Source organism: Hemiscyllium ocellatum, chromosome 2, assembly GCF_020745735.1.
Source record: "Hemiscyllium ocellatum isolate sHemOce1 chromosome 2, sHemOce1.pat.X.cur, whole genome shotgun sequence".
NCBI lineage: Eukaryota > Metazoa > Chordata > Chondrichthyes > Orectolobiformes > Hemiscylliidae > Hemiscyllium > Hemiscyllium ocellatum.
Genome location: NC_083402.1, coordinates 2,872,227 through 2,896,898, shown reverse-complemented (window position 1 = coordinate 2,896,898; position 24,672 = coordinate 2,872,227). Strand labels below are relative to the sequence as shown.

The window sequence follows — 24,672 nt, the reverse complement described above, 5'->3', positions numbered from 1 at the left end:
TGAGACACCACACTTCCACTCCACTCAGAGGGACACACAGACATTTCCATCGCCCCCTCAGTGTGAACACCCCCCTCCATCGCCCCCTCAGTGTGAATACCTCCCTCCATCGCCCCCTCAGTGTGTGAATACCCCCCTCCATCGCCCCCTCAGTGTGAACACCTCCCTCCATCGCCCCCTCAGTGTGTGAATACCCCCCTCCATCGCCCCCTCAGTGAGATCACCCCCCTCCATCGTCCCCTCAGTGTGAACACCCCCCTCCATCGCCCCCTCAGTGTGAACACCCCCCTCCATCGTCCCCTCAGTGTGAACACCCCCCTCCATCGCCCCCTCAGTGAGATCACCCCCCTCCATCGCCCCCTCAGTGTGAACACCCCCCTCCATCGCCCCCTCAGTGTGAACACCCCCCTCCATCGCCCCCTCAGTGTGTGAACACCCTCCTCCATCGCCCCCTCAGTGAGATCACCCCCCTCCATCGTCCCCTCAGTGTGTGAACACCCCCCTCCATCGCCCCCTCAGTGTGAATACCCCCCTCCATCGTCCCCTCAGTGTGAACACCCCCCTCCATCGCCCCCTCAGTGTGTGAATACCCCCCTCCATCGCCCCCTCAGTGTGAACACCCTCCTCCATCGCCCCCTCAGTGTGTGAATACCCCCCTCCATCGCCCCCTCAGTGTGTGAACACCCCCCTCCATCGCCCCCTCAGTGTGAACACCCCCCTCCATCGCCCCCTCAGTGTGTGAACACCCCCCTCCATCGCCCCCTCAGTGTGAACACCCCCCATCCCCCCGACACTGAGCCCTGCTTACCGGTGTCTCATGACCGAAGCTGCGACGTTGCTGCTGGCGTCTGGGACCTGTATCCGATGGTATGGAGGATGGCCATTTCTGCCCAGACTCAGCCTCAGGCGCGAGCCACTGCCTTGCTGGAGGGAAGAGTGTGCTGTGGGTCGGCTGGGGGAGATGGAGGAGAGGAAGCCCAAATATTGGTGTGGAGTCTGTGTGAGAGGATGGACGGTGGACCCCTCTCTGGGCCTTCTCTGCACAGTGCCGAGGGAGACGTGTTGGAGAGTCATTCTGATGAGAAGTTGCTGGCCGCTGATACTGCTCCAAGTTCAGATGTTTGGGTGGGCCTTTGCGAACCAATTCCTCCTTCCTCTTCTCCTCTTCCATGGCTTTCTGCACGGCCCCAGGATCGTAGGCAGAGGAGTTCAGGTGGGCTGGAAAGCCAGGCTGAGGATGGTGAGTGGGCTCCAGTCTGGGGACCCAGGCTTCCCGTCTTGTGGGCCGTAGCAAAGAGATGGAGCTGGCCATCTTGATAGAGGATGGAGGGGGAACCCTCAGCTCGTAGTGAGGCTGTAATCGCAGCAGTGGGAGAGGGGCTGCTGAATGCAACCCAGCAGAAAACTGAAAGACTGTGGCAGGCGGCTGAGCCCTGGGAGGCAGCAGGAGGGGAGGGCGGACAGAATTGGAACTGCTCTGGCAGACTGTGATCCCCGGCTGGCCAGGCACATCACCTTCCTGTGGCTGGAACACTGCCTCTGGCTTCAGAGTTACAAAGGGCAACATCAGATTACAGTTCAAACACACATCATTTCTGACATCATGATCTCAACTCAATGCAAATATAATGAAACAAGACCTTTTTCCATGTCTGGATTCAGAGACACCCCAAACTGATTTTACAGGAAGTGTGAACTTTTGGAAGAAGTATAGAATAATAGATTTAAATTTAAATTAACACAGGGAAATGGGGAATAGAGTTAGTGAGATTATTTTGGGATTGATACAGGGCTACAGGGAGCCAGCAGGGCAGTTGGATTAGTTGGATGTTTCATATAGGGCTATGGGGAGAGAGTGGGGCATTAGGATTAGTTTGGGATTGATATAGAAAAATGGGGATAGAGCAGGGCAGTGGGATTAGAACATAGAACCATACGGCGCAGAACAGGCCCTTCGGCCCTTGATGTTGTGCCGACCTGTGAACTAATCGAAGCCCATCCCCCTACACGATCCCATCATCATCCACATGCTTATCCAAGGATTGTTTAAATCTCCCTAATGTGGCTGAGTTAACTACATTGGCAGGCAGGGCATTCCACGCCCTTACCACTCTCTGAGTAAAGAACCTGCCTCTGACATCTGTCTTAAATAAATCACCCCTCAATTTGTAATTATGCCGACTCGTACAAGCTGATGTCATCATTCTAGGAAAAAGACTCTCACTGTCTACCCGATCTAATCCTCTGATCATCTTGTATGTCTCAATTAGTTGGGGATTGATGCTGGCCTGTGGGGAGGGAGTGGGACAGTGGGATTAGTTGGCAACTGATACAGGGATTTGGGGATAGAGAGGGACAGTGGGATTAGTTTGGGATTCATACAGGGATGTAGGGACAGAAAGGGTCAGTGGGATTAGTTTGGGATTGATACAGGGATGTAGGGACACAGAGGGACAGTGGGATTAGTTTGGGATTGATACACGGATGTGGGGACAGAGAGGGATAGTGGGATCAATTTGGGATTGATACAGGGATGTGGGGAGAGCACGGGGCAGTGGGATTGGTTTGGGATTGATACAGGGCTGTGGGGAGAGAGTGGGACATTTGGGGTTTGGTTTGGGATTCACGCTGTGCTATGGGGGGGTGGGGTAGCAAGGCAGTGGGATGATACCAGGATGTGGGAAGAGAACATGAATCATTTCAGCAAACTGTGTGAACAGGATCCATTGAGCTGCCTTCCCTGACTTTCCCCACACCTGTACCATCCATGAGTTTTTGTGAGGTTCTGTTTGGGTGGGGCTGTGTTTATGAAAGGTTAGAGTCTTAATTAGTACAGTACGAGTTAACTTGTTCAGTCACTACCACGTTTTCAAAAAAGTCCCACTAGAAGAATTATATGCTAACAGTTATAATGTTTTATCTGCAGCTAAGATTTATTTTGAATTAATGATCGTTGATCTCAATAAGTACAGAAAGTGGTCTGTGCTTTTGTTTTACACACAGACACACACACACACACAGCATCTGTTTCAACTCAACACAATAGGTGCAGCCATTAATGGTACACTTCTCTGTGTAAAACCTTGACAAATCACGGTCAATCTGCTTGGTTTAAATTTAAACAAATCTTGTCAGTGAATTGTCAGTCATCATCCAACTGGTATAATCCCCATGGCAATGCTTCTACCAGACGGAGTCTACCTGACAACCAATAAGCCCTCTTCTCTTATTAAATGTAAATGGTGTTTTCCTTTATATTGATGTTTCTTGCAAATTGCCCTAATGAGCGCAAGTTAAAAAGTTTCAAGGAAATGGGTGTTTATTCAGCCAGCCGCAAGTTCTGTCCTGCCAAATAACGGACAGTGTTTATTGCGGAGTCTCTCTCCATTCGGCCAATGAGATTATTCAGCGTGATCAATGGCGAGCCACATCAGCTGGGTGGACATGGCTCTGCCCTGATGCTCCCCATGATGAAATCGGACTAGGAGGACAGTGTATCACAGGACTACGATCCGAGGGCCTTGGGGATTCAGCACTGGCAGCAGACAGCAGGAAAAGCATTTGCCAGACCTCATATAAAAACTGACAGTCTGCTACACTGAATATCAACTATCATCACCTTCATTCCTTACCTGAGTTAAAGTGTCCTGTTGTAGACTGGTTTTCATGACTGCTTTCTGAGACTGGCTCTCTCCCGGGGCAGGAAGCTGACTGGTCGCAGCTGACTTGGTGTTCGGATTAGGTTCTGGAGGAGCCTGATTCCGGTTGTGAATGGGTGGAAGCTGCTGCTCGAGGTTGGGATGGTTCATCACTGAGGGTCCAACCATCTGCATTAAGGACATGAAGTTGATTTGCTGGAGCTGTTAGGGTGGGAATAAAAACCAAGACAGCAAAGAAACATCAGAACACAAGAAATGGGAACACCAGGAGGCCATCCGGTCTCTGAAGCAATTTCCACTTTACAATAAGGGTGGTTGAGACAGGTTAGGGGACTATACACCAGTGAGTCTGATATCAGTGGTAGGGAAACAATGAGAGAAAATAATGAAGGAGGAAAATTAATCGCCACATTTACCTAAGCCTTTCCTATCCATGTACCTGTCCCAAATGTTTTAAATATTCCAACTGTACCCACCTCTACCACTTCCTCACAGCTCATTCCATATATGTGTGTGTGAAGAAGTTGCCCCTCAAATCCATTTTAAATGTTTCCCCTCTTATCCTAAACCAGTACCCTCTACTTTTGGACGCCCCTACCCTGGGAAACAGACGTTGGCTATTCACCTTATCTACACCCTCATGTCTATGAGGGGAGGGCAGTTGATGTAGTTTATCTGGATCTCAGCAAGGCCTTTGACAAGGTCTCATACAGGAAACGGAGACAGAAGGTCAAAGCTGATGGGATCCAGGGTCACTTGGTAAGATGGATCCAAAGCTGGCTTAGTGTCAGGAGACAGAGGGTGGTGTCAGGAGGCTGTTGGTGGGACTGGAGCCCGGGCTGCAGTGGGGTCCCACAGGGATCACTGCTGGGGCCCTCATTGTTTGTGATCTTCATCAACAACGGAGATGGGAATGTGGGAGAGATGGGAAGTAAGTTTGTGGATGAGACAAAGATTGGCCGGGTGGTTGGCAGTGAGGAGGAAGGTGTTCGATTCCAGGAGGGTAGAAACGGATTGGTCAGATAGGCAGATCAGAGGCAGATGGAATTAAACCCTGAGAAATGGGAGGGGATGCACTTTGGAAGAAGGAACAAGACAAGGGAGTACTCAGTGAATGACAGGACAGCAGGAAGCTCCGAGGGACAGAGGGATCTTGGGGTGTGTGTGCACAGGCCCCTGGAGGTGGTAGGACAGGTTAATAGGGTGGTTAAGGCGGCCATGGGGACACTTGTCTTTATCAGTCGGGGCTTGGATGATCAGAGCAGGGAGGCTCTGGTGGAGCTGTCCAGGAGTTTAGGGAGGCCACAGCTGGAGGACTGTGTGCAGTTTCTGGTGCCCACACTATAGGAAGGATGTGATTGTACTGGGAGGGGGTACAGAGGGGATTCACCAGGATACTGCCTGGGATGGAGCAGGTTAGTGATGAAGACAGGCTGGAAAAGCTCAGGGTGGTTTCTTTAGAGCAGAGAAGGCTGAGGGGGACCCTGATCGAGGGGGATAAGATTATGAGGATCATGGACCAGGGTGTGCAGTTAGAAAGCAGCTGTCCCATTCAGTGGAAGGGTGAATAGTGAGGGGACAGGAGGCTTAGGAAGAATTTGAGGAAAGCCTTTATCATCCAGATGGTGGGAATATGGACTGCACTGCCTGGGAGGGGAGTTGAGGCAGGAAACCTTTGAAAAACTACTTGAAATGGCACATGTACCTATTTTTCTCATAACCCTGTTCAGTGATGTTAATACCCATCTGTCCAATGGGTGGGACTTGTATCTGGACCTCCTGGACCAGGGGCAGGGACATTACCACTGTGCCAGATGGACAAGACAAACAGAAAGCAGCTGTCATCCTGAGTGGAATTTTAGGCAGAATGTTCGGAGGTTTGAGGAGAAGTTTTTTCGCTCAGGGACTGATACAGAATGAGAATTAGGCCATTCTGCCAATCAACTCTGCCCGATCACTCGGCATGGCCTGTACGTTTCTCAGCTCCACCATCCAAACTTTCATCCCCTCACTAATCCAGAATCCGTCTCTGTCTTAAATACACTCAAAGCCTTGGCCTCCACAGCCCTCTGTGGCAATCTGTCCCACAGATTCACCACCTGGGCTTTTCCAGCAGCTCCTGTTTTTATTCCATGTTATTCCAATCATTTGGCTTGTCCCCAGCACCACCTTATTTTTAATTATTTATAATTATCTGTGCCTCGTTTAATCGGATTACAGGTCATCCCTGCGCTTGTTGTTCAGCTGTTGACACTTTGCTCACACTCTCTAACGCTCTCGGTCACCTGCACTGACCTATTTTCAACACTCCACTCCCACCGTTTGAATGATCTTTTAACCCCTCTGCCTGTGTGCTTCTCTCTCACTTCAACTGACGAAGGGGCTATGATCCAAAAGCCTGTGGTTTCAAATAAACCTTTTGGACTGTAAGCCGGTGTCGTCTGATTCCTGTCTGTGTCCACTCCAGTCCCAGCACTAGCACACCTTGAAATGAATACTACCAACGCATTGACCTTCCTAACTGCCAACTGAACTGGACCTGCAGGTTAACCTGAAAAGAATCCTGAACTAGGACTCCAAAAGGAGACAGTGAGGACTGCAGATGCCAGAGGTCAGAGTTGAGAGTGTGGTGCTGGGAAAGCACAACAGGTCAGGCAGCACCAGAGGAACAGGACAATCAACGTTTCAGGCCGGAGTCCTTCATCAGAGACTCCAAAAACCCTTTGCACTTCAGGTTTCCAAAGGCCACCTCCACTGAGAAAATACTGCACCTGGAGCATGTTTCTTCTTCTTTCTGATGAATTCCCGCTGTGCCTCCCGAATTACTCCCAGAAACTCCTGCCATTGCTGCTACACCGTCTTCTCTGCTAGACTCCCCTTCCAATCAGCTCTGGCCAGCTCCTCCCTCACAACTTTGTAGGTCCCTATACTTAACTGGAATACTGATATATCTGGTTCCAGGTTCTCCTCAAATTACAGACACAGCAGGCAAGGGGGCAGCTGTGAGAAGGGGGACAGTCAGTACAGGACTGAGGGTGCTGTACTTCGGTGCACGCAGCACACAAAACAAGGGAAGTGAGTGTGGAGCACAGATTGAAACTGGCAGGGTACAATAGTGGGGGTTTCCCAGAAGTGTGTCTGTGAAGGAATCGGGGTTGGGAATTAAATATCCAAGGATACAAGTCCTACCAAAAGGACAGGCTGATGGGGAGAGGGGATGCCTTGTTCCTAAGAAATGAAATTAAATCAATAACAAGAAATGATATAGCGTGGGAAGACATCGAATTGGTGTGAGTAATGTCATGGGAGCGTACAGGAGAAGTGTTGCCTAATGGGAGTTGTGTGCAGGCTCCTAACTGTACTCAGGGTGTGGGGCAGACATTACATCGGGAGATAGAACAGGCATTATCACAATAATCCTGGGGAAATGCAACATGCAGGTGGGCTGGCAAAACCACGCTGGTAACAGATCTCAGGAAAAGGACTTCTGTGAAACCCCCAATATTGTACACAGTTAAAAATCACACACCAGGTTATAGTCCAACAGGTTTAATTGGAAGCACACTAGCTTTCGGAGCGACGCTCCTTCATCAGGTGATAGTGGAGGGCTCGATCGTAACACAGAATTTATAGCAAATATTTACAGTGATGTAACTGAAATTATACATTGAAAAATTGATTGTCTGTTAAGCCTTTCATCTGTTAGAATACAGTGATAGTCTCACTTCTTTCATGTGTAAATCACACAACCCTTCTTTTTAAAGTTGCATTATCGGGTTAGCTGCTAACAATGGGGATAGCTAGACAATGGTGAACTGGAACAGTCATCACAGGGATCTGTCGAGGAGCGACCAAAGAAGGTGTCAACATGGGCCCCACCGGAGGGCCGCTGCTCTGGGCTCAACATGTATGCTCAAACTGTCAGGAAATATATAAATGCCAGATTCATCAGTCGCACCCACAAGGTAGAGCAAAACATCACCCGGTCACAACGCAATGCCATCCAGGGCTCTCAAAACCAATCACAACATTGTCATCAAACCAGCAGATAAAGGAGGAGCCATTGCCATTCAGAATAGAACAGATTACTGCAAGGAGGTGTACCGACAACTGAACGACCAGGAACACTACAGGCAACGACCAGCTGATCCGACCAAAGAACACACACACTGATCAGAACTTTGGATCCAGTCCTTCAGAGTTCCCTACTCGCCCCCATCCCACGTACTTCTCGTGTGGGCGGCCTCTATTGCCTTCCAAAGGTACACAAAGCCAACACACCGGGACGTCCCATCATGTCGGGCAATGGGACCCCGTGTGAGAATCTCTCTGGTGATGTGGAAGGCACCTTGAAACCTCTTGTACAGGGGATCCCCAGCTTCTGTCGCGACACTATGGATTTCTTACAGAAACTCAGCACCCACGGACCAATCGAACCGGGAACATTCCTCGTCACAATGGACGTTTCCGCACTCTACACCAGCATCCCCCACAAGGATGGCATCACGGCAACAGCCTCAGTACTCAACACCAACAACTGCCAATCTCCAAACACCATCCTACAACTCATCCACTTTATCCTCGATCATAACGTCTTCACCTTTGACAACCAGTTCTTCATCCAGACACACGGAACAGCCATGGGGACCAAGTTTGCATCCCAATATGTCAACATTTTTATGCACAGGTTCGAACAAGATGTCTACTCTATGCAGGATCTCCAACCAACATTGTACACCAGGTACATTGATGACATTTTCTTCCTCTGGACCCATGGCGAGGAGTCACTGATAAAACTACACAGTGACATCAACAAGTTTCATCCCACCATCAAACTCACCATGGACTACTCTCGACTATCTGTCTCATTCTTGGACACGTGCATCTCCATCAAGGAGGGACACCTCAGCACCACACTCTACCACAAACCCACAGACAACCTCACAATGCTACACGTCTCCAGCTTCCACCCAAAACATATTAAAACAGCCATTCCCTATGGACAAGCCCTACACATACACCGGATCTGCTCAGATGAGGAGGAACATGACGGACACCTGGAAGTACTCAGGGATGCCCTCACAAGAACGGGGTACGATGCTCAACTCATCGACCGCCAGTTCCGACATGCCACAGCAAGGAACCGTAATGACCTCCTCAGGAGACAGACACGTGCTGCAACTGACAGGGTACCCTTCATTGTTCAGCACTTCCCAGGGGCTGAAAAACTACACCACGTTCTTTGTGACCTGCAACACATTATCAATGAGGATGAGCACCCTACCAACACCTTCTCCACACCTCCACTTTAAACAACCGCCAAACCTCAAACCGTGCCATGGGCGGCACGGTGGCTAGCACTGGTGCCTCACAGCGCCAGAGACCCGGGTTCAATTCCTGACTCAGGCGACTGACTGTGTGGAGTTTGCACGTTCTCCCCGTGTCTGCGTGGGTTTCCTCCGGGTGCTCCAGTGTCCTCCCACAGTCCAAAGATGTGCGGGTCAGGTGAATTGGCCATGCTAAATTGTCCATAGTGTTAGGAAAGGGGTAAATGTAGGGGTATGGGTGGATTGCGCTTCGGCGGGTCAGTGTGGACTTGTTGGGCCGAAGGGCCTGTTTCCATACTGTAAGTAATCTAATCTAATCTAATCAAACAGATCGTTGTTCGTAGCAAACTGCCCGGCTCTCAGGACAACTCCATACAATCCTGTCACGGTGGACACTGCAAGACATGTCAGATTGTGGACATAGATACCACTGTTACGTGTGGGAACACCTCCCACCTTGTACATGGCAGGTACTCATGTGACTCAGCCAACGTTGTCTATCTTATACGTTGCAGACAAGGATGCCCTGGGGCATGGTACACTGGGGAAACCGAGCAAAGGCTACGGCAACGGATGAATGGGCACCGCACAACAATTAACAGACAGGAGGGTTCCCTCCCAGTTGGGGAACACCTCAGTGGTCCAGGACATTCAGCCTCGGACCTTCGGGTGATCATCCTCCAAGGTGGACTTCGGGACAGGCAGCAGAGGAAAGTGGCCAAGCAGCGGCTGATAGCTAAGTTCGGTACCCATAGGGAGGGCCTCAACCGGGACCTTGGGTTCCTGTCACATTACAGGTGACCACCATTGCACTACACACACACACAGGCACACACACACACACACACTCACACTCACGGACACAGGTACACACAGACGCGCACACAGACACCCACACACACCCTTACAGGCACACACACGCACCCCCTCGCAGACTTAAGACACTCTGCACCCACTATACACACACACACACCCCACCCCAGGCAGACAGACACAGACCCACATGTACACAGATATTTTGTGGGGTGAATTTGTACTTGCAGAGTTACATTGCACGTTGCTCAAAAACTGCATACATTCATGTAGAACTCTGAGCTCAAAATTTATGCATGAATTTATGTAAAACACTGTTATCTCACTTATTAGATTAGAATCAATCTAAACATCAGGTCATAGACAGAGAACACAGGGGGCGAACACCTTCAACATATTGTCTAGCTATCCCCATTGTTAACAGCTAACCCGAGAATGCAACTTTAAAAAGAAGGGTTTTGTGATTTACACATGAAAGAAGTGAAACTATCACTGTATTCTAACAGATGAAAGGCTTCACAGACAATCAATTTATCAATGTATAATTTCAGTTACATCACACTGTAAATTTTTGCTACAAATTCTGTTACGATCGAGCCCTCCACTACCACCTGATGAAGGAGCGTTGCTCCGAAAGCTAGTGTGCTTCCAATTAAACCTGTTGGACTATAACCTGGTGTTGTGTGATTTTTAACTGTGTACACCCCAGTCCAACACCAGCATCTCCAAATCCTGCCCACTATAGTACCCTGCCAATCTGTGCTCCACGCTCATTTCCCTTGTTTTGTGTGCTGCGTGCACCGAAGTACAACAGCCTCAGTCCTGGACTGACTGTCCCCCTTCTCACAGCTGCCCCCTTATCTGCTGAGCCTGAAGGTCAATATCTGACCCTTTTCACACTCTCGGTCCCATTACTCTCTCCTACCTTTAACATTTTCCATAATCTTTCAACCATCGGAGCCTACATTCCAGCAGTTTAGGTTGAAGCCCTGCCCCCGGCCCTGGTTCTGTGAAGCACCAGTATTCTGGTCCCAACAGGATTCCGACAGAGCCCCGTCCCATAGCAGCAGCTCCCTCCTCCACCTGTACCGGGGCCCTGTCCCATCAATTCCAACTCGTTTCTCTCACACCAATCTTTGAGCCACACAGTTACCTCTTTAATCTTGTTGACCCTGCACCAATTAGCTCATGGATCAGGTAGTAATCCAGAGATTATCACCTGTTAGGCCCTGCTTTCTAATTCAGCCCTTAGCTGCGGATAGTCCCTTATTACAATCTCCTTCCACTTGCTACCAATATCATTGACACCTAAATGAACCACAACAACAGGATCTTCTCCCTCCCACTCCAAGTCCCTCTGCAGCCCAGATGAGAGATCCTGAACCCAGGCCCCAGGCCGGGAATACAGCCTTCGGGAATCTCAACCCTGGCCACAGAGAACCGTCTCTATTCCCCTGACTATACTAGCCCTGATTATAACCACATTGCTCTTTTCTCCTCACTCCTGAATGGCTCCCTGTACCACAGTACTATGGTCAGTTAGCTCATCCTCCCTACAGTCCTCACTCCCATCCACATGGGGGACAAGAATCTCCAACCTGTTAGACAAGCTCAAGGGCTGAGGCTCCTTCAGCACTACCTCCTGGGTCCCTCTACCTGCCTCACTCAGAGTCACACCCTCCTGTTCCTGACCACTGCCCGAATTCCTGGTCGTTTATCTGAGGGTGTGACTGCTTCCTGACACACAGCGTCCAGGTAATGCTCTCCCTCACTGCAGATGTGGTCACTCCAAACCACAATGGGCTCCACCAGTTCCCACATTGCTTGGCCGGACATCTCAGGTCAGAGGAAGGATCATCAGACCCAAAATATTAACTCTGATTTCTCTGTACACATGCTGCCAGACCTGCTGAGCTTTTCCAGCAATTTCTGTTTTTGTTTTTGATTCACAGTATCCGCAGTTCTTTCAGTTTTTTTTAACTGTTTTGTTTAGTTCTTAAGTTGATTTTTAAAAATTTTGAATTGTGTTTTAGTTAACCTGTAAAGATGTTCCTGTTGACCATCTATTTGAAAGTAACCAACAACTGACAGTCACATTAGTCGCTGTCACTAACCAATGAACACGTGTTTGATGCTAGGCCTCGATCCTGCCCTTCAGTTTGTCCCATTGAGATATAAACATCCAGACAAACAAAGCAAGCAAAAAGCACTATCTCCAGAGGCTATGCCCAAGATAAAGACAGAAAGATGATTGATTAGTAACGGCATCAAGGGCTATGGGGGAAGGCCGGAGAATGGAGTTGAAAAACATATCAGCCATGATCAAATGGACCAGTCCTGAAGCAGGCAACTCCTCAATCATTGACTTCTCCACCTCCTGATACTGCCTGCCTTGCTGTGTCCCTCTCCCTCCTGACCCTGCCTACCTTGCTGTGTCCCCCTCCCTCCTGATACTGCCTGCCTTGCTGTGTCCCTCTCCCTCCTGATGCTGCCTGCCTTGCTGTGTCCCTCTCCCTCCTGATGCTGCCTGCCTTGCTGTGTCCCTCTCCCTCCTGATACTGCCTGCCTTGCTGTGTCCCTCTCCCTCCTGATACTGCCTGCCTTGCTGTGTCCCTCTCCCTCCTGATGCTGCCTGCCTTGCTGTGTCCCTCTCCTTCCTGATACTGCCTGCCTTGCTGTGTCCCTCTCCCTCCTGATGCTGCCTGCCTTGCTGTGTCCCTCTCCCTCCTGATACTGCCTGCCTTGCTGTGTCCCTCTCCCTCCTGATGCTGCCTGCCTTGCTGTGTCCCTCTCCCTCCTGATGCTGCCTGCCTTGCTGTGTCCCTCTCCCTCCTGATGCTGCCTGCCTTGCTGTGTCCCTCTCCCTCCTGATACTGCCTGCCTTGCTGTGTCCCTCTCCCTCCTGATGCTGCCTGCCTTGCTGTGTCCCTCTCCCGCCTGATACTGCCTGCCTTGCTGTGACCCCCTCCCTCCTGATACTGCCTGCCTTGCTGTGTCCCTCTCCCTCCTGATACTGCCTGCCTTGCTGTGTCCCTCTCCCTCCTGATACTGCCTGCCTTGCTGTGTTCCCCCTCCCTCCTGATACTGCCTGCCTTGCTGTGTCCCTCTCCCTCCTGATACTGCCTGCCTTGCTGTGTCCCTCTCCCTCCTGATGCTGCCTGCCCGGCTGTGTTCCCCTCCCTCCTGATACTGCCTGCCTTGCTGTGTCCCCCTCTCCCTCCTGATACTGCCTGCCTTGCTGTGTCCCTCTCCCTCCTGATGCTGCCTGCCTTGCTGTGTTCCCCTCCCTCCTGATACTGCCTGCCTTGCTGTGTCCCCCTCTCCCTCCTGATACTGCCTGCCTTGCTGTGTCCCTCTCCCTCCTGATACTGCCTGCCTTGCTGTGTCCCTCTCCCTCCTGATACTGCCTGCCTTGCTGTGTCCCCCTCTCCCTCCTGATACTGCCTGCCTTGCTGTGTTCCCCCCTCCCTCCTGATACTGCCTGCCTTGCTGTGTCCCCCTCCCTCCTGATACTGCCTGCCTTGCTGTGTCCCTCTCCCTCCTGATGCTGCCTGCCTTGCTGTGTCCCTCTCCCTCCTGATACTGCCTGCCTTGCTGTGTCCCCCTCCCTCCTGATACTGCCTGCCTTGCTGTGTCCCTCTCCCTCCTGATACTGCCTGCCTTGCTGTGTCCCTCTCCCTCCTGATGCTGCCTGCCCTTGCTGTGTCCCTCTCCCTCCTGATACTGCCTGCCTTGCTATGTCCCTCTCCCTCCTGATGCTGCCTGCCTTGCTGTGTCCCTCTCTCTCCTGATACTGCCTGCCTTGCTGTGTTCTCACAGCCTGCTGTTTGTCTGTGACTGAATGAAGGAACAGACCCGATGGGCCAAATGGCCTAATTGTGTTGCTGTAACTACATGGTGAAGGAGCAGCACTCCTCAAGCTTGTACTCCCAAATAAACCTGTTGTACTGTCCCCTGGTGTTGTGTGATTTTTAACTTTGTCCGCCCTTGTCCAACAGTGACACCTCAACATCTTGTGGTCTCAATCCAGATGGGATCTCGCCTTCTTGACCGTGCACAACTTACAGATTGTGTGTTTTCAACAAACCCTCTCTTAAATACAGCTGAATGACTCGCATCAGTTCAGTTCAATCATAATCAATACCTATCGAGGCTCTGTTCAGAATTCAGGTGATTGACTGGTCACAGTCACTCAGTCAGCTACCTCATTCACCTTTTCACTCGACTAATTTTAAACTATTACAGTGGAGAAAGAAAACTAAGATTTCAATTCCCACACTGCCTCCAAATTCCCTGAACTAGACTCACTCGGGCTGTGTCTGTCTGGATGTGATCTCCCCGACCATGTGCAGCTCATGATTCAAACGCAGAGGGTGGTGAGGGTCTGGGATGTACTGCCTGGGAGGGAGGGGGGGGGAGGGGAGTGGAGTGGAGGGGGGTGGGGAAGTTCAGGCAGAAAGCCCTACAACCTTCAAGAAGAAGTACTTTGTTGGGCAACTGAAAAGTCATGACATTTAAAGCTATGGGCTGAGTGCAGGAAAGGGGGACACATGGAGATAATGGTATATTTTTGGTAGTACAAACACGATGGACTGAACAGCCTCTTCTGTCCTGTATTCTGTGGCTGATCTGATTGTAGCCTTAACGCCACTCTCCTGTGTGTCACCATAACCTTCAACTTGTTCATCGCTCAAAACTCAGTTTTGAATGTGAACATTCTGGATGAGTGGTGCTGGAAGAGCACAGCAGTTCAGGCAGCATCCGAGGAGCAGTGAAATCCTATATACTCACTGACTCAGTCTCCACTCCTCCCTCAGAGAGAGAGAATTACAAAGACAAACAACCTTCAGGAGAATACGTTTCTCCTCATCTCTGTCTGAAATGAAAGTCACCCTTATTCTGAAATTTCTCCCTCATTCTTTATACTTCTGAGGGAAACATTTTCTCATCAACAAGCTCAGAATCAAAAAGGTCACTTTAGATTAGATTACTTACAGTGTGGAAACAGGCCCTTCGGCCCAACAAGTCCACACCGACCCGCCGAAGCGCAACCCACCCATACCCCTACATATACCCCCCTTACCTAACACTGTGGGCAATTTAGCATGGCCAATTCACCTGACCCGCACATCTTTGGACTGTGGGAGGAAACCGGAGCACCCGGAGGAAACCCACGCAGACACGGGGAGAACGTGCAAACTCCACACAGTCAGTCGCCTGAGGTGGGAATTGAACCCGGGTCCCTGGCGCTGTGAGGCAACAGTGCTAACCACTGTGCCACCGTGCTGCCCTTGTTCTTCTAATCTTCAAGGAGAATTGGTCCAAGCTCCTCAAGGTCTCCTCATGAGGAAACCTCTCACTGTCAGGAATCAGGCATATGGAGGCAGTGAGAGCCACAGTGTTGTGAGTGTGAGCGAGAGGGGGATAGAGAATGAGACATTTGATATAAGAGAGAATAGATGAGCTGAGAGTGAGACAGTGAATATAATGAAGAGAGTGACAGCAGAAAGGATCCAGACGGAGGAGGAAAACCTGTCTGTGAGAACAGGAGTCCAACCAAGACAGCCGGATGGCAAGAGAATCAGGATCAGTAAGTGGATATCGATGAACAATAGGATCTGGTCAGGCGGCTGGATTAATGAACAGTAAAGAAACATTTTACATTACCTGAACCAGTTTTGACATTTCATCGTGGAGCATTTGTCGGCAGAGATCGGACACGTTGACAGGCTGACCATCAGGATTCACCGTCTGGGTAGCAGCTGGCACCGACACAGGCACTGATGTGGGCGGACTGGGCACAGAGTGACAATTTAAAACAGGCTGCAACTGGGAGGGAGCAGCCTGGAGGGGGAAAAGGTCAGAGCTGAGGAAAGAATGGACAGAAAGGGGGTGAGAGAACTGTGTCAATGACAACTCAGAGTGCAGCTTGCAGCCATGAGACACAGCCTCGCACGTGACCCACCGCAAAAAACCTTTTCACAACAATGAATTTTAAACTGATAAAGGGGAGGAACAAAAGAAAAATTACAATTCCCACATCGACACCAAAATCCCCGAACGACAGACCCATACAGGCTGTGGCTCAGTCTGGATGTGACCTCCACTGACCCCACCCCCCCCATAACTGAGTACACCCACTCCCCCCCGAATACCCCCCACCCCCGTCACTGAATACCCCCCGACTCCCCCGTCACTGAATACCCCCCCACTCCCTGTCACTGAATACCCCCCACTCTCCCGTCACTGAATACCCCCCCACTCCCCTGAGTAACCCCCACTCCCTGTCACGGAATACCCCCACTCCCCCCGAATACCCCCCCACCACTAAATACCCCCCACTCCCCCCGTATATCCCCCACACCCCCATATACCCCCCCACTCCCCCGTCACTGAATACTCCTCACTCCCCAAGCCCCACTCCCCATCACTGAATACTCCCCAGCCCCGCACTCTGTGGTATTGATTACCCCCCTCCCTGAGATATTGATTATTCCCACTCTCTGTGTTATTATTCCCCTCCATGTGATAATGATCATCCCCTTCCCTGAGGTATTGATTGTTCTCCCTCCCCTACCCGGAGTTGCCTGTGTGTTAATGATTATTCCCTCATGTCTTCTGGGTTACTGAATACTCTCTGTCTCTACTTCTATTCCCTTGGCTCTGTCTCCTCCGGTTCCCTGAGCCCAAGGAGACTGATCAGTCTGTTCTGGTATTTGCCTGGGTTCTGAATAATCTCTTCCTTCATCCTTGATCTGCATGTGTCGCCCATTGCAGAGATTAACCTGAGGATCTTTCCAACGTCTGACTTGCAGTGCAGTGGTAACAATAGTCCCTCACCTGTCTGTGTCTGGCTTCACATGTTGGGATGTGATCTGAGAGATGCTGCAATCGCCAGTGAGCCCTTCTCCCTGCTCCCTGCAATAAAACAGCAACAACAGGCTCACACAAGGAATCACACTCTCAGTATAGCCACAGGGCAACCCTGCCTTCATAACTGACGTCACTCCTTACAGAACTATCTTTCTCTAGATTAGAGTGGTGCTGGAAAAGCACAGTAGGTCAGGCAGCATCTAAAGAGCAGGAAAATCGACGTTTCGGGCAAAAGCCCTTCATCAGGAATCAGCACCACTCTAATCTAGACTCTGATTTCCAGCATCTGCAGTCCTCAGTTTTGCCTAGAGAATTATCTTTGTCAATATCAGGAACTGCTGTTCCTCAGAGCAGCTCAAAGGATCTCCAAGGTGATGTGATTACATAGAATTCATCATTTTCTTAGAGATGGGGCCTGGCAAAAACACGAGAGGCTCAGGAGAAGAGTCTGCAAACAACATGATTCAGTTGCTTGGGCCACGTTAGTTGCTTCTCCCTCTGCTGTGCATTCAGTGTGAGTCACAGTTAATAAATTTACCTGTTCACAGAATCCTAGAAACCTACACCACGGCACGTGGCCCTTCCTGTTTCAGTTGCCTCTTTGTCGAGGTAACTAACTCATTTGTTCAGAGAGAAGCTTAAAAGCCAAGGGTTACAGTGTAATTGGATCTGCCCACTCACCCACTTGCTTGCATGAGAAAGCAGGTTGCTAACACACAACTTCCTAAACATTCCAGCCACAGATTCACTCCAGCTCCCTCCGGGCCTCGCGTTAACACCCAGTCTCCCTGATTACAATGATATAATACTGCACCATAGCAACCAACATGACGCTGCCCCATACAGCTCACCTGCCCGATTCTGCACCAACTAAGGGAAGGTGGCAATCTGGGGTCTCTCCACCCATCGCAAACTGATGGAACGGTGGGGGGGGAGCTGGGTGGGTGGGGCAGGGGAAGTGCTTGGCTTCACTTTTGAAGAATTCTCAACATATGCATTTCCACCGAATTCTCTCTTTCATCAGGATCTCTCTCCCTTAACTCCAAGGAACACTGATTCTGGCTCAGTTACTTTTTGCACCCTGTGCTTTTAATTAATTAGTCAACGTGGAACTTCAAATGCATATTGAAATTGCTGGATTGTTGTAAAAAAAACCCATTTGGCTGACTAATCTCCTTTAGGGAAGGTAACAGCTATCCTTACCTGTTCTGACCTATAGATGACTCCAGAGGCACAGTCATGTGGTTTACTCTTAACTGCCCTCTGAAAGGGCAGAGCAAATCACTCAATTATATCAAATCTGATCAGAAAAGTTAATTAATAATAAAATTGTACAAAATAGCGAAACCCCCTTTTCAGACTGAATGTGATTTCTCTCGACAGGTGCTGCCAGACCTGCTGGGTTTTCCCATCAGTTTCTGTTTTAATTGATGATGTGAATGGTGGTATAATGGGGAGTGTGGAGTATAAAGGCCAGTCAATGGAAGTAGGCAGGCAGATGCAGCAAGTAATTACAGATATAAGGGGAATATGATCGGAACATATAACATTCAAACAAGGCTGGACAAACTAAAGCTACTTCTGTGCTCAACATGTTATAGAGTGCAATTAAATAACAAAAACATTTCCATTGTAAATGACAGCTAAAAAATGTGTTGCTGGAAAAGCGCAGCAGGTCAGGCAGCACCCAAGGAGCAGGAGAATCAACGTTTTGAGCATGAGCCCTTCTTCAGGAAGGGCTCCTTGGATGCTGCCTGACCTGCTGCACTTTTCCAACAACACATGTTTTAGCTCTGATCTCCAGCATCTGCAGTCCTCGCGTTCTCCCATTGTAAATGACAGCCAGGCCAGCACATCAGTGAAGAAGACTAGGTTGAGGCATTTGCACCAATCTTCAGGCAGACAGGCCGAATGGCTGATCCACCTCGGCTTCCTTTTGGAACTCCCAAGCTGCAGTGATGCCAGTCTTCAGTCAATTCAACTCATTCCACGCAATCACAAGAAATAGCTGGAGCTACTGGATACTGCAAAGTGGAGGATGCTCTGACAACATTCCGGGCAATAGTATTGAAGCTGTGCTCCAGAACGTGCTAAACCCCTAGCCAAGCTGCTTCAATCCACTGGTCTCCACCTTCAATGGGATGCCATAACCAAACACGTTTCCCTCCAGAGACAAAAACAGAAATTGCTGGAAAAGCTCAGCATGTCTGGCAGCATTTGTGGAGAGATTAATATTCCCCATCCCTCCCTTCTTAGCCTTCTGTAGGGACTGTTCTCTCCAGGCCACCCTGATCCAGACCCCCACACACCCACCACCACCGTCCCTTACAACCACAGAAAGTGTAACACCTAACCATTCACTTCCTCCCCCCTCACTATCCAACAGCTCCAGACACACCTTCCAGGTGAAGCAGCTGTACTTGACTCAACGTAGCCGACTGTAGTCGCTGTTCACAGTGTGGTCCCCTCTACATCTGGGAGCTGAAACATCACCTGGGTGACCATTAGGGGAATACCGATGTTCCTATTGCCTACCACTTCACCACATCACTATTGTCCCAGGCCAACATCTCTGTCTCAGGCTCGCTGCAGTGTTTCAGAGAGCTTCAGCGTATTTTACACTTGGACCCTCCAGCCTTCTGTATCGAGTTGAATAATTTTCCAGTTTGAACCCGTCCTTCTGTGTGCTTTAGCTACCTCCACAGCCCAGGGCCTGTCATTACACAGGCTGCTTCCAGCACAGCCAGCCCATCCTCACTCACACATGGTTCCCATGAGCAGCTTCTCTTCTTCCCTGGCTGACTATTCCCTCCCCACCCCTTTCTGCCTTCCACAAAGACCGCTCCCTCCGTGACTACCTGGTCAGGTCCATGCCCCCCTACAACCCACCCTCCCATCCTGGCACCTTCCCCTGCCACCGCAGGAATTGCAAAACCTGTGCCCACACCTCCTCCCTCACCTCTATCCAAGGCCCTAAAGGAGCCTTCCACATCCATCAAGGTTTTACCTGCACATCACTAATATCATTTATTGTATCCGTTGCTCCCGATGCGGTCTCCTCTACATTGGGGAGACTGGACGCCTCCTAGCAGAGCGCTTTAGGGAACATCTCCGGGACACCCGCACCAATCAACCACACCGCCCTGTGGCCCAACATTTCAACTCCCCCTCCCACTCTGCCGAGGACATGGAGGTCCTGAGCCTCCTTCACCGCCGCTCCCTCACCACCTGACGCCTGGGGGAAGAACGCCTCATCTTCCTTCAGAACACTTCAACCTCAGGGCATCAATGTGGACTTCAACAGTTTCCTCATTTCCCCTTCCCCCACCTCACCCGAGTTCCAAACCTCCAGCTCAGCACTGTCCCCATGACCTGTCCTACCTGCCTATCTTCCTTTCCACCTATCCACTCCACCCTCCTCCCTGACCTATCACCTTCATCCCCTCCCCCACTCACCTATTGTACTCTATGCTCCTTTCTTCCCACCCCCACCCTCCTCTCGTTTATCTCTCCACCCTTCAGGCTCTCTGTCTGTATTCCTGATGAAGGGCTTTTGTCCAAAACGTTGATTTTACTGCTCCTTGAATGCTGCCTGACCTGCTGTGCTCTTCCAGCACCACTAAACCATGACTATCAACCCTCCCTTTGTCTGTCTAACTTTCATTCTCGCTCTCTCTCTCTCTGGGCTCCATTGCCACCTATCCATTTACTCCTTTTCATCCCCAGTCCCTATCCTCAGAATAATTCCCATCTTTTCCCAGCTGCTATCAGTTCTTAAAAAGAGTCATAGAGTCATAGGGGTGGCACAGTGGTTAGCACTGCTGCCTCACAGCACCAGGGTCCCAGGTTTGATTCTAGCCTCAGGCGACTGTGTGTGTGGAGTTTGCACATTCTCCCCGTGTCTGCATGGGTTTGCTCTGGTTTCTCCCACAATCCAAACATGTGTTGGTTAGATGAATGGCCATGATAAATTGCCCATAGTGATAGGTGCATTAGTCAGAGGGAAAGAGGTCTGATCGTGTTACTCTTTGGAGGTTCAGTGTGGACTTGTTGGGCCAAATGGCCTGTTTCCACACTGTAGGGAATCTAATCTTAGAGTCATACAGCTCAAAACAGATCCTTTGGTCCAACCAGTCCGTGCTGAACATAATCTCAAACTAAACTAGTCCCACCTGCCTGCTCCTGGCCCACATCCCTCCTGCTCCGGTTTCCTCCCACAGTCCAAAGATGTGCAGGTCAGGTGAATTGGCCATGCTAAATTGCCCGTAGTGTTAGGTAAGAGGTAAATGTAGGGGTATGGGTGGGTTGCGCTTCGGTGGGTCGGTGTGGACTTGTTGGGCCGAAGGGCCTGTTTCCACACTGTAAGTAATCTAATCAAACATGTACTTAACCAAACGGTCCCACATCCACCGCTTGCTCAGCAAGTTCATCCTGCGTGTGAACCATCCTCGGTCAATAACTTGCCCCTTGTGTCTTTTTAAAATTTTTCTCCTCTCACCTTAAAATTATGTGCCTGAGTCTGGAAATCCCCCATCCTAGGGAAAAGACAGCTACCATTAACTCTATCCATACCTCTCCTTATTGAGTAAACCTGAGGTCGCCTCCTACACTCCAGTAAAATAAATTGAGATTTTCTTTATAACTCTACCCATTGTTTGCTGTCCCAGAATGCAATACCTCACATTTATCCAGATTGAACTCCATCGCCATTTTTCAGCCCATTGACCCATTTGATCAAGATCCCTTTGCAATCTTGGAAACCTACCTCAGTATCTGCTACGCCACCAATTTTGGTGTCATCTGCAAATGTACTAACCATGCCTTCCATATTCTCATCCAAATCATTTACATAAATGACTAACAACAGTGGACCCAGACCCGATCCCTGTGGAACACTGCTGGGCACAGGCCTCCAGCCTGAACAGTAACCCTCCACCATTCCTCTCTGTCTCCTGCTGGTTAGCCAATTATCTATCCACTTGGCAAGCTCACCCTGAATCCCATTTGACCAACTTTACTAATTAGTCCACCATGCAGAACCTTGTCGAAAGCTTTACTAAAATCCAAGTAAACACTGTCTATTGCTCTGCCATCCTCAATCGTTTTGGTAACTTCCTCAAAACATTCAGTCAAGTTTGTGAGACATGATTTTCCTTGCACAAAACCACGCTGACTATCCCTAATCAATGTCTGCCTCACTAAGTGTCGGTAATCCTATCTTTTATCATCACCTCAAACAATTTACCCACAACCGAAGACAGACTCACAGGTCTATAGTCCCCCGGTTTCACATTACAACCTTTCTTATTTAAAAGCACTACGTTAGCCCCCCTCAGTAATTATAGATGATAACAATATTTCTGCAAGTGGTCTCACAATTTCCTCCCTTACTTCCCACAATGCTCTGGGATACATTAGATCAGGTCCCAGAGATTTACCCACCTATATATTCTCCCAGACCTCCTGAACTTCCTTTTCTGTAATGTGAACTGTTTTTAAAGTATCAAAGTTTATTTCTTTGCATTTGCTGGACTCCATTTCTTTCTCCACAGTAAAAATTGATGCAAAATATTCACTCAATATCTCTCTTATCTGCTGGGGTTCAACACAAAGATGACCTCCTTGATCTGTAAGTTACCGGACTCAGAATAGTAAGTCTGCTTTCTCTCCACAGATTCTGCCAAACTTGCTGAGCTTTCCAGCAATTTGTTTGTGATCATAATCTAGTTAGTTTTAATATCCTGGTTTGAGGGGCGCACGGTGGCTCAGTGGTTAGCACTTCTGCTTCACAGCGGCACGGACCCGGGTTCGATTCCCGGCTCGGGCAACTGTCTGTGTGGAGTTTGCACGTTCTCCCCGTGTCTGTGTGGGTTTCCTCAGACCCATGCAGTTCTGCCCTTTGGGGTACAGAACTCCAAAGATTCATCACTCACTGACTGAAGAAATTGTCTTCATCTCAGTCCCAACGGACACTTCCCATTCTCTGAGAGTGACCCTCCGGTTTGAGATCCCCAGCTGGGGAAATACCCTTTCTATACCCACCCTGTCAGGTCCTGCAAGAATTGTTTACTTCTGAATCAATCCCCTTTCCTGTTTTTAAGGTGGAGAGAATACGGGCCCCTTATCCTCAATTTCTCCATTCTCTCCACCTCACAGAGACTGATTGCTGCTACGCTGAATTGGTCCAGCAATTCCCAAGGTAAAAACAATGACTGCAGATGCTGGAAACCAGATTCTGGATCAGTGTTGCTGGAAGAGCACAGCAGTTCAGGCAGCATCCAAGGAGCAGGAAAATCGATGTTTCAGGCAAAAGCCCTATTTCAGGATGATTCCCAATGAAGGGCTTTTGCCCGAAACGGTCGATTTCGCTGCCCTTCGGATGCTGCCTGAACAGCTGTGCTCTTCCAGCACCACTAATCCAGCAATTCCCAAGCTCTTTCAGACCCACAGAAGTCTGGTAAGCGTCTAATATGTTCCCATCAGTTTTGGAAATTGGAGTTTACATTACAGCAGTGGTGTTTGGTCAGTCCTGTGAAGATTCTCTTTTAAATGTCAGAATATCATTTGGACAGTGACCTAAGTGTATCATTTCGAAGAAGGCTTGGGATTATCACTCAGCTGCCCAGCAGGTCACTGTGATGCTCAAAATTTAACACTTATACGGGCGGAGTATACAGATCAGGACATTTTTCCTGTTTTGACTTTAGAACGAAAGACTCAAGTCTGTTCTGAGAAATCAGTCAGCTCAGCAGAAATGGATTCCAGTCAGTGGAGATTCCAAATCAGAAAAGCTTGTAATGAAGTCTTCAAGTTGTTAGATCTGAGAACCTTCAAGTCACCAGAATTGTGAAATGTTCATGCCAATGAGCTCACTCTGGAATCATAAAACTGTCTCCTCTGTCCAAGAGGAGGAAGAGGAATCAATAAGCACAGATGGAGTTGAAATAGGAGTGAAATTTCCCTGGAATTAAATATCTTTAAACATAGTGTGGAGAAAGTTCACAATGAAAAACAAAGAACTGCAAATACTGGAAATCAGAAATTGCTGCAAAGACTCAACAGGTCTGGCAGTATCTGTGGAAAAAAAAAGCAGAGTTAACGTTTCGGGTCCAGTGACCCTTCTTCAGAAGACCTGAAGGTTCTGGATCTGAAACATTAACTCTGCTTTCTCTCCACAGGTACTGCCGGACATGCTGAGATTTTCCAGCAATTTCTGTTTTTGAAACTTCACAGGTTTGGAGTTGGCCAACAGAACCAATCTCAGGGAAGCTTCCTTTATGAATTAAAGTTCCTGTGTCCTTTCAGCACACCCACTGTCGAATACAGAGGCCACTGCTCTATCACCAGCCTGTTAACTCAGCCCTTCCAAACCAGCACCAATACCTCACAGTTTCTTCTCCTTTCACTTGCTCTTCCTGTTCTCCAAGTTGTTTTCTCTTGGACTGCTCCTGGGGAGTCTCCATTCCCAAGCTGTGCTCGATCTGAAATCAGAAAGCACTTTTATAATTCAACATGAGAGAAACTAAATGATTAAATCTAAAACCAATCTGAACAGTGAGGCTTTATCCCTGTATCTCTAAGTGCTCAAAGCTACTCCATGGGTCATACTTACCAGTTGATTCAGTTCAGGACTCTGTCCACCAAAACAATAGAATGTTCTAGAACTAAACGCTGCATTCCAGTCTGAAGTTACAAGTAGAGAGGATGGCTGGTCACAACACTCCATCACCAATTCAAACCAATTTCCAATTGCAGAGTGCTTGTTCATTATTGAAGGGTGTGCTCTTGGTCATCATATTTCACTCACAAATGATGATATGACAAATCCTTATCCATATTTCTGCTCTGGGTATCTGACTTCCATTCGATCCCAGCCCAAACCACACTCTTAGGTATCTCTTCTTCTATAAACCAGCTGAAAACTCTCAATGAGATTCCAGTCTGTACCTCACTCCTGGGAATCTCTTATTCTATATATAAACCACTCTGAGCCCCTAGAT

The 24,672-nt window shown here is 49.2% G+C and overlaps 1 protein-coding gene across 1 annotated transcript in view; it reads right to left on the bottom strand.

Annotated features, from left to right (window-relative positions):
• cplane1 (ciliogenesis and planar polarity effector 1) overlaps positions 1-24,672 on the bottom strand; it is a 295,045-nt gene that overhangs the window by 78,976 nt on the left and 191,397 nt on the right. Inside the window, exons 29-33 of the mRNA XM_060847121.1 lie at positions 24,056-24,153; positions 16,640-16,717; positions 15,467-15,665; positions 3,633-3,860; positions 809-1,543 (exon numbers count right to left, since the gene is read on the bottom strand). Coding sequence (XP_060703104.1) covers positions 809-1,543; positions 3,633-3,860; positions 15,467-15,665; positions 16,640-16,717; positions 24,056-24,153 — 1,338 coding nt within the window. The remainder of the gene's footprint in view (positions 1-808; positions 1,544-3,632; positions 3,861-15,466; positions 15,666-16,639; positions 16,718-24,055; positions 24,154-24,672) is intronic.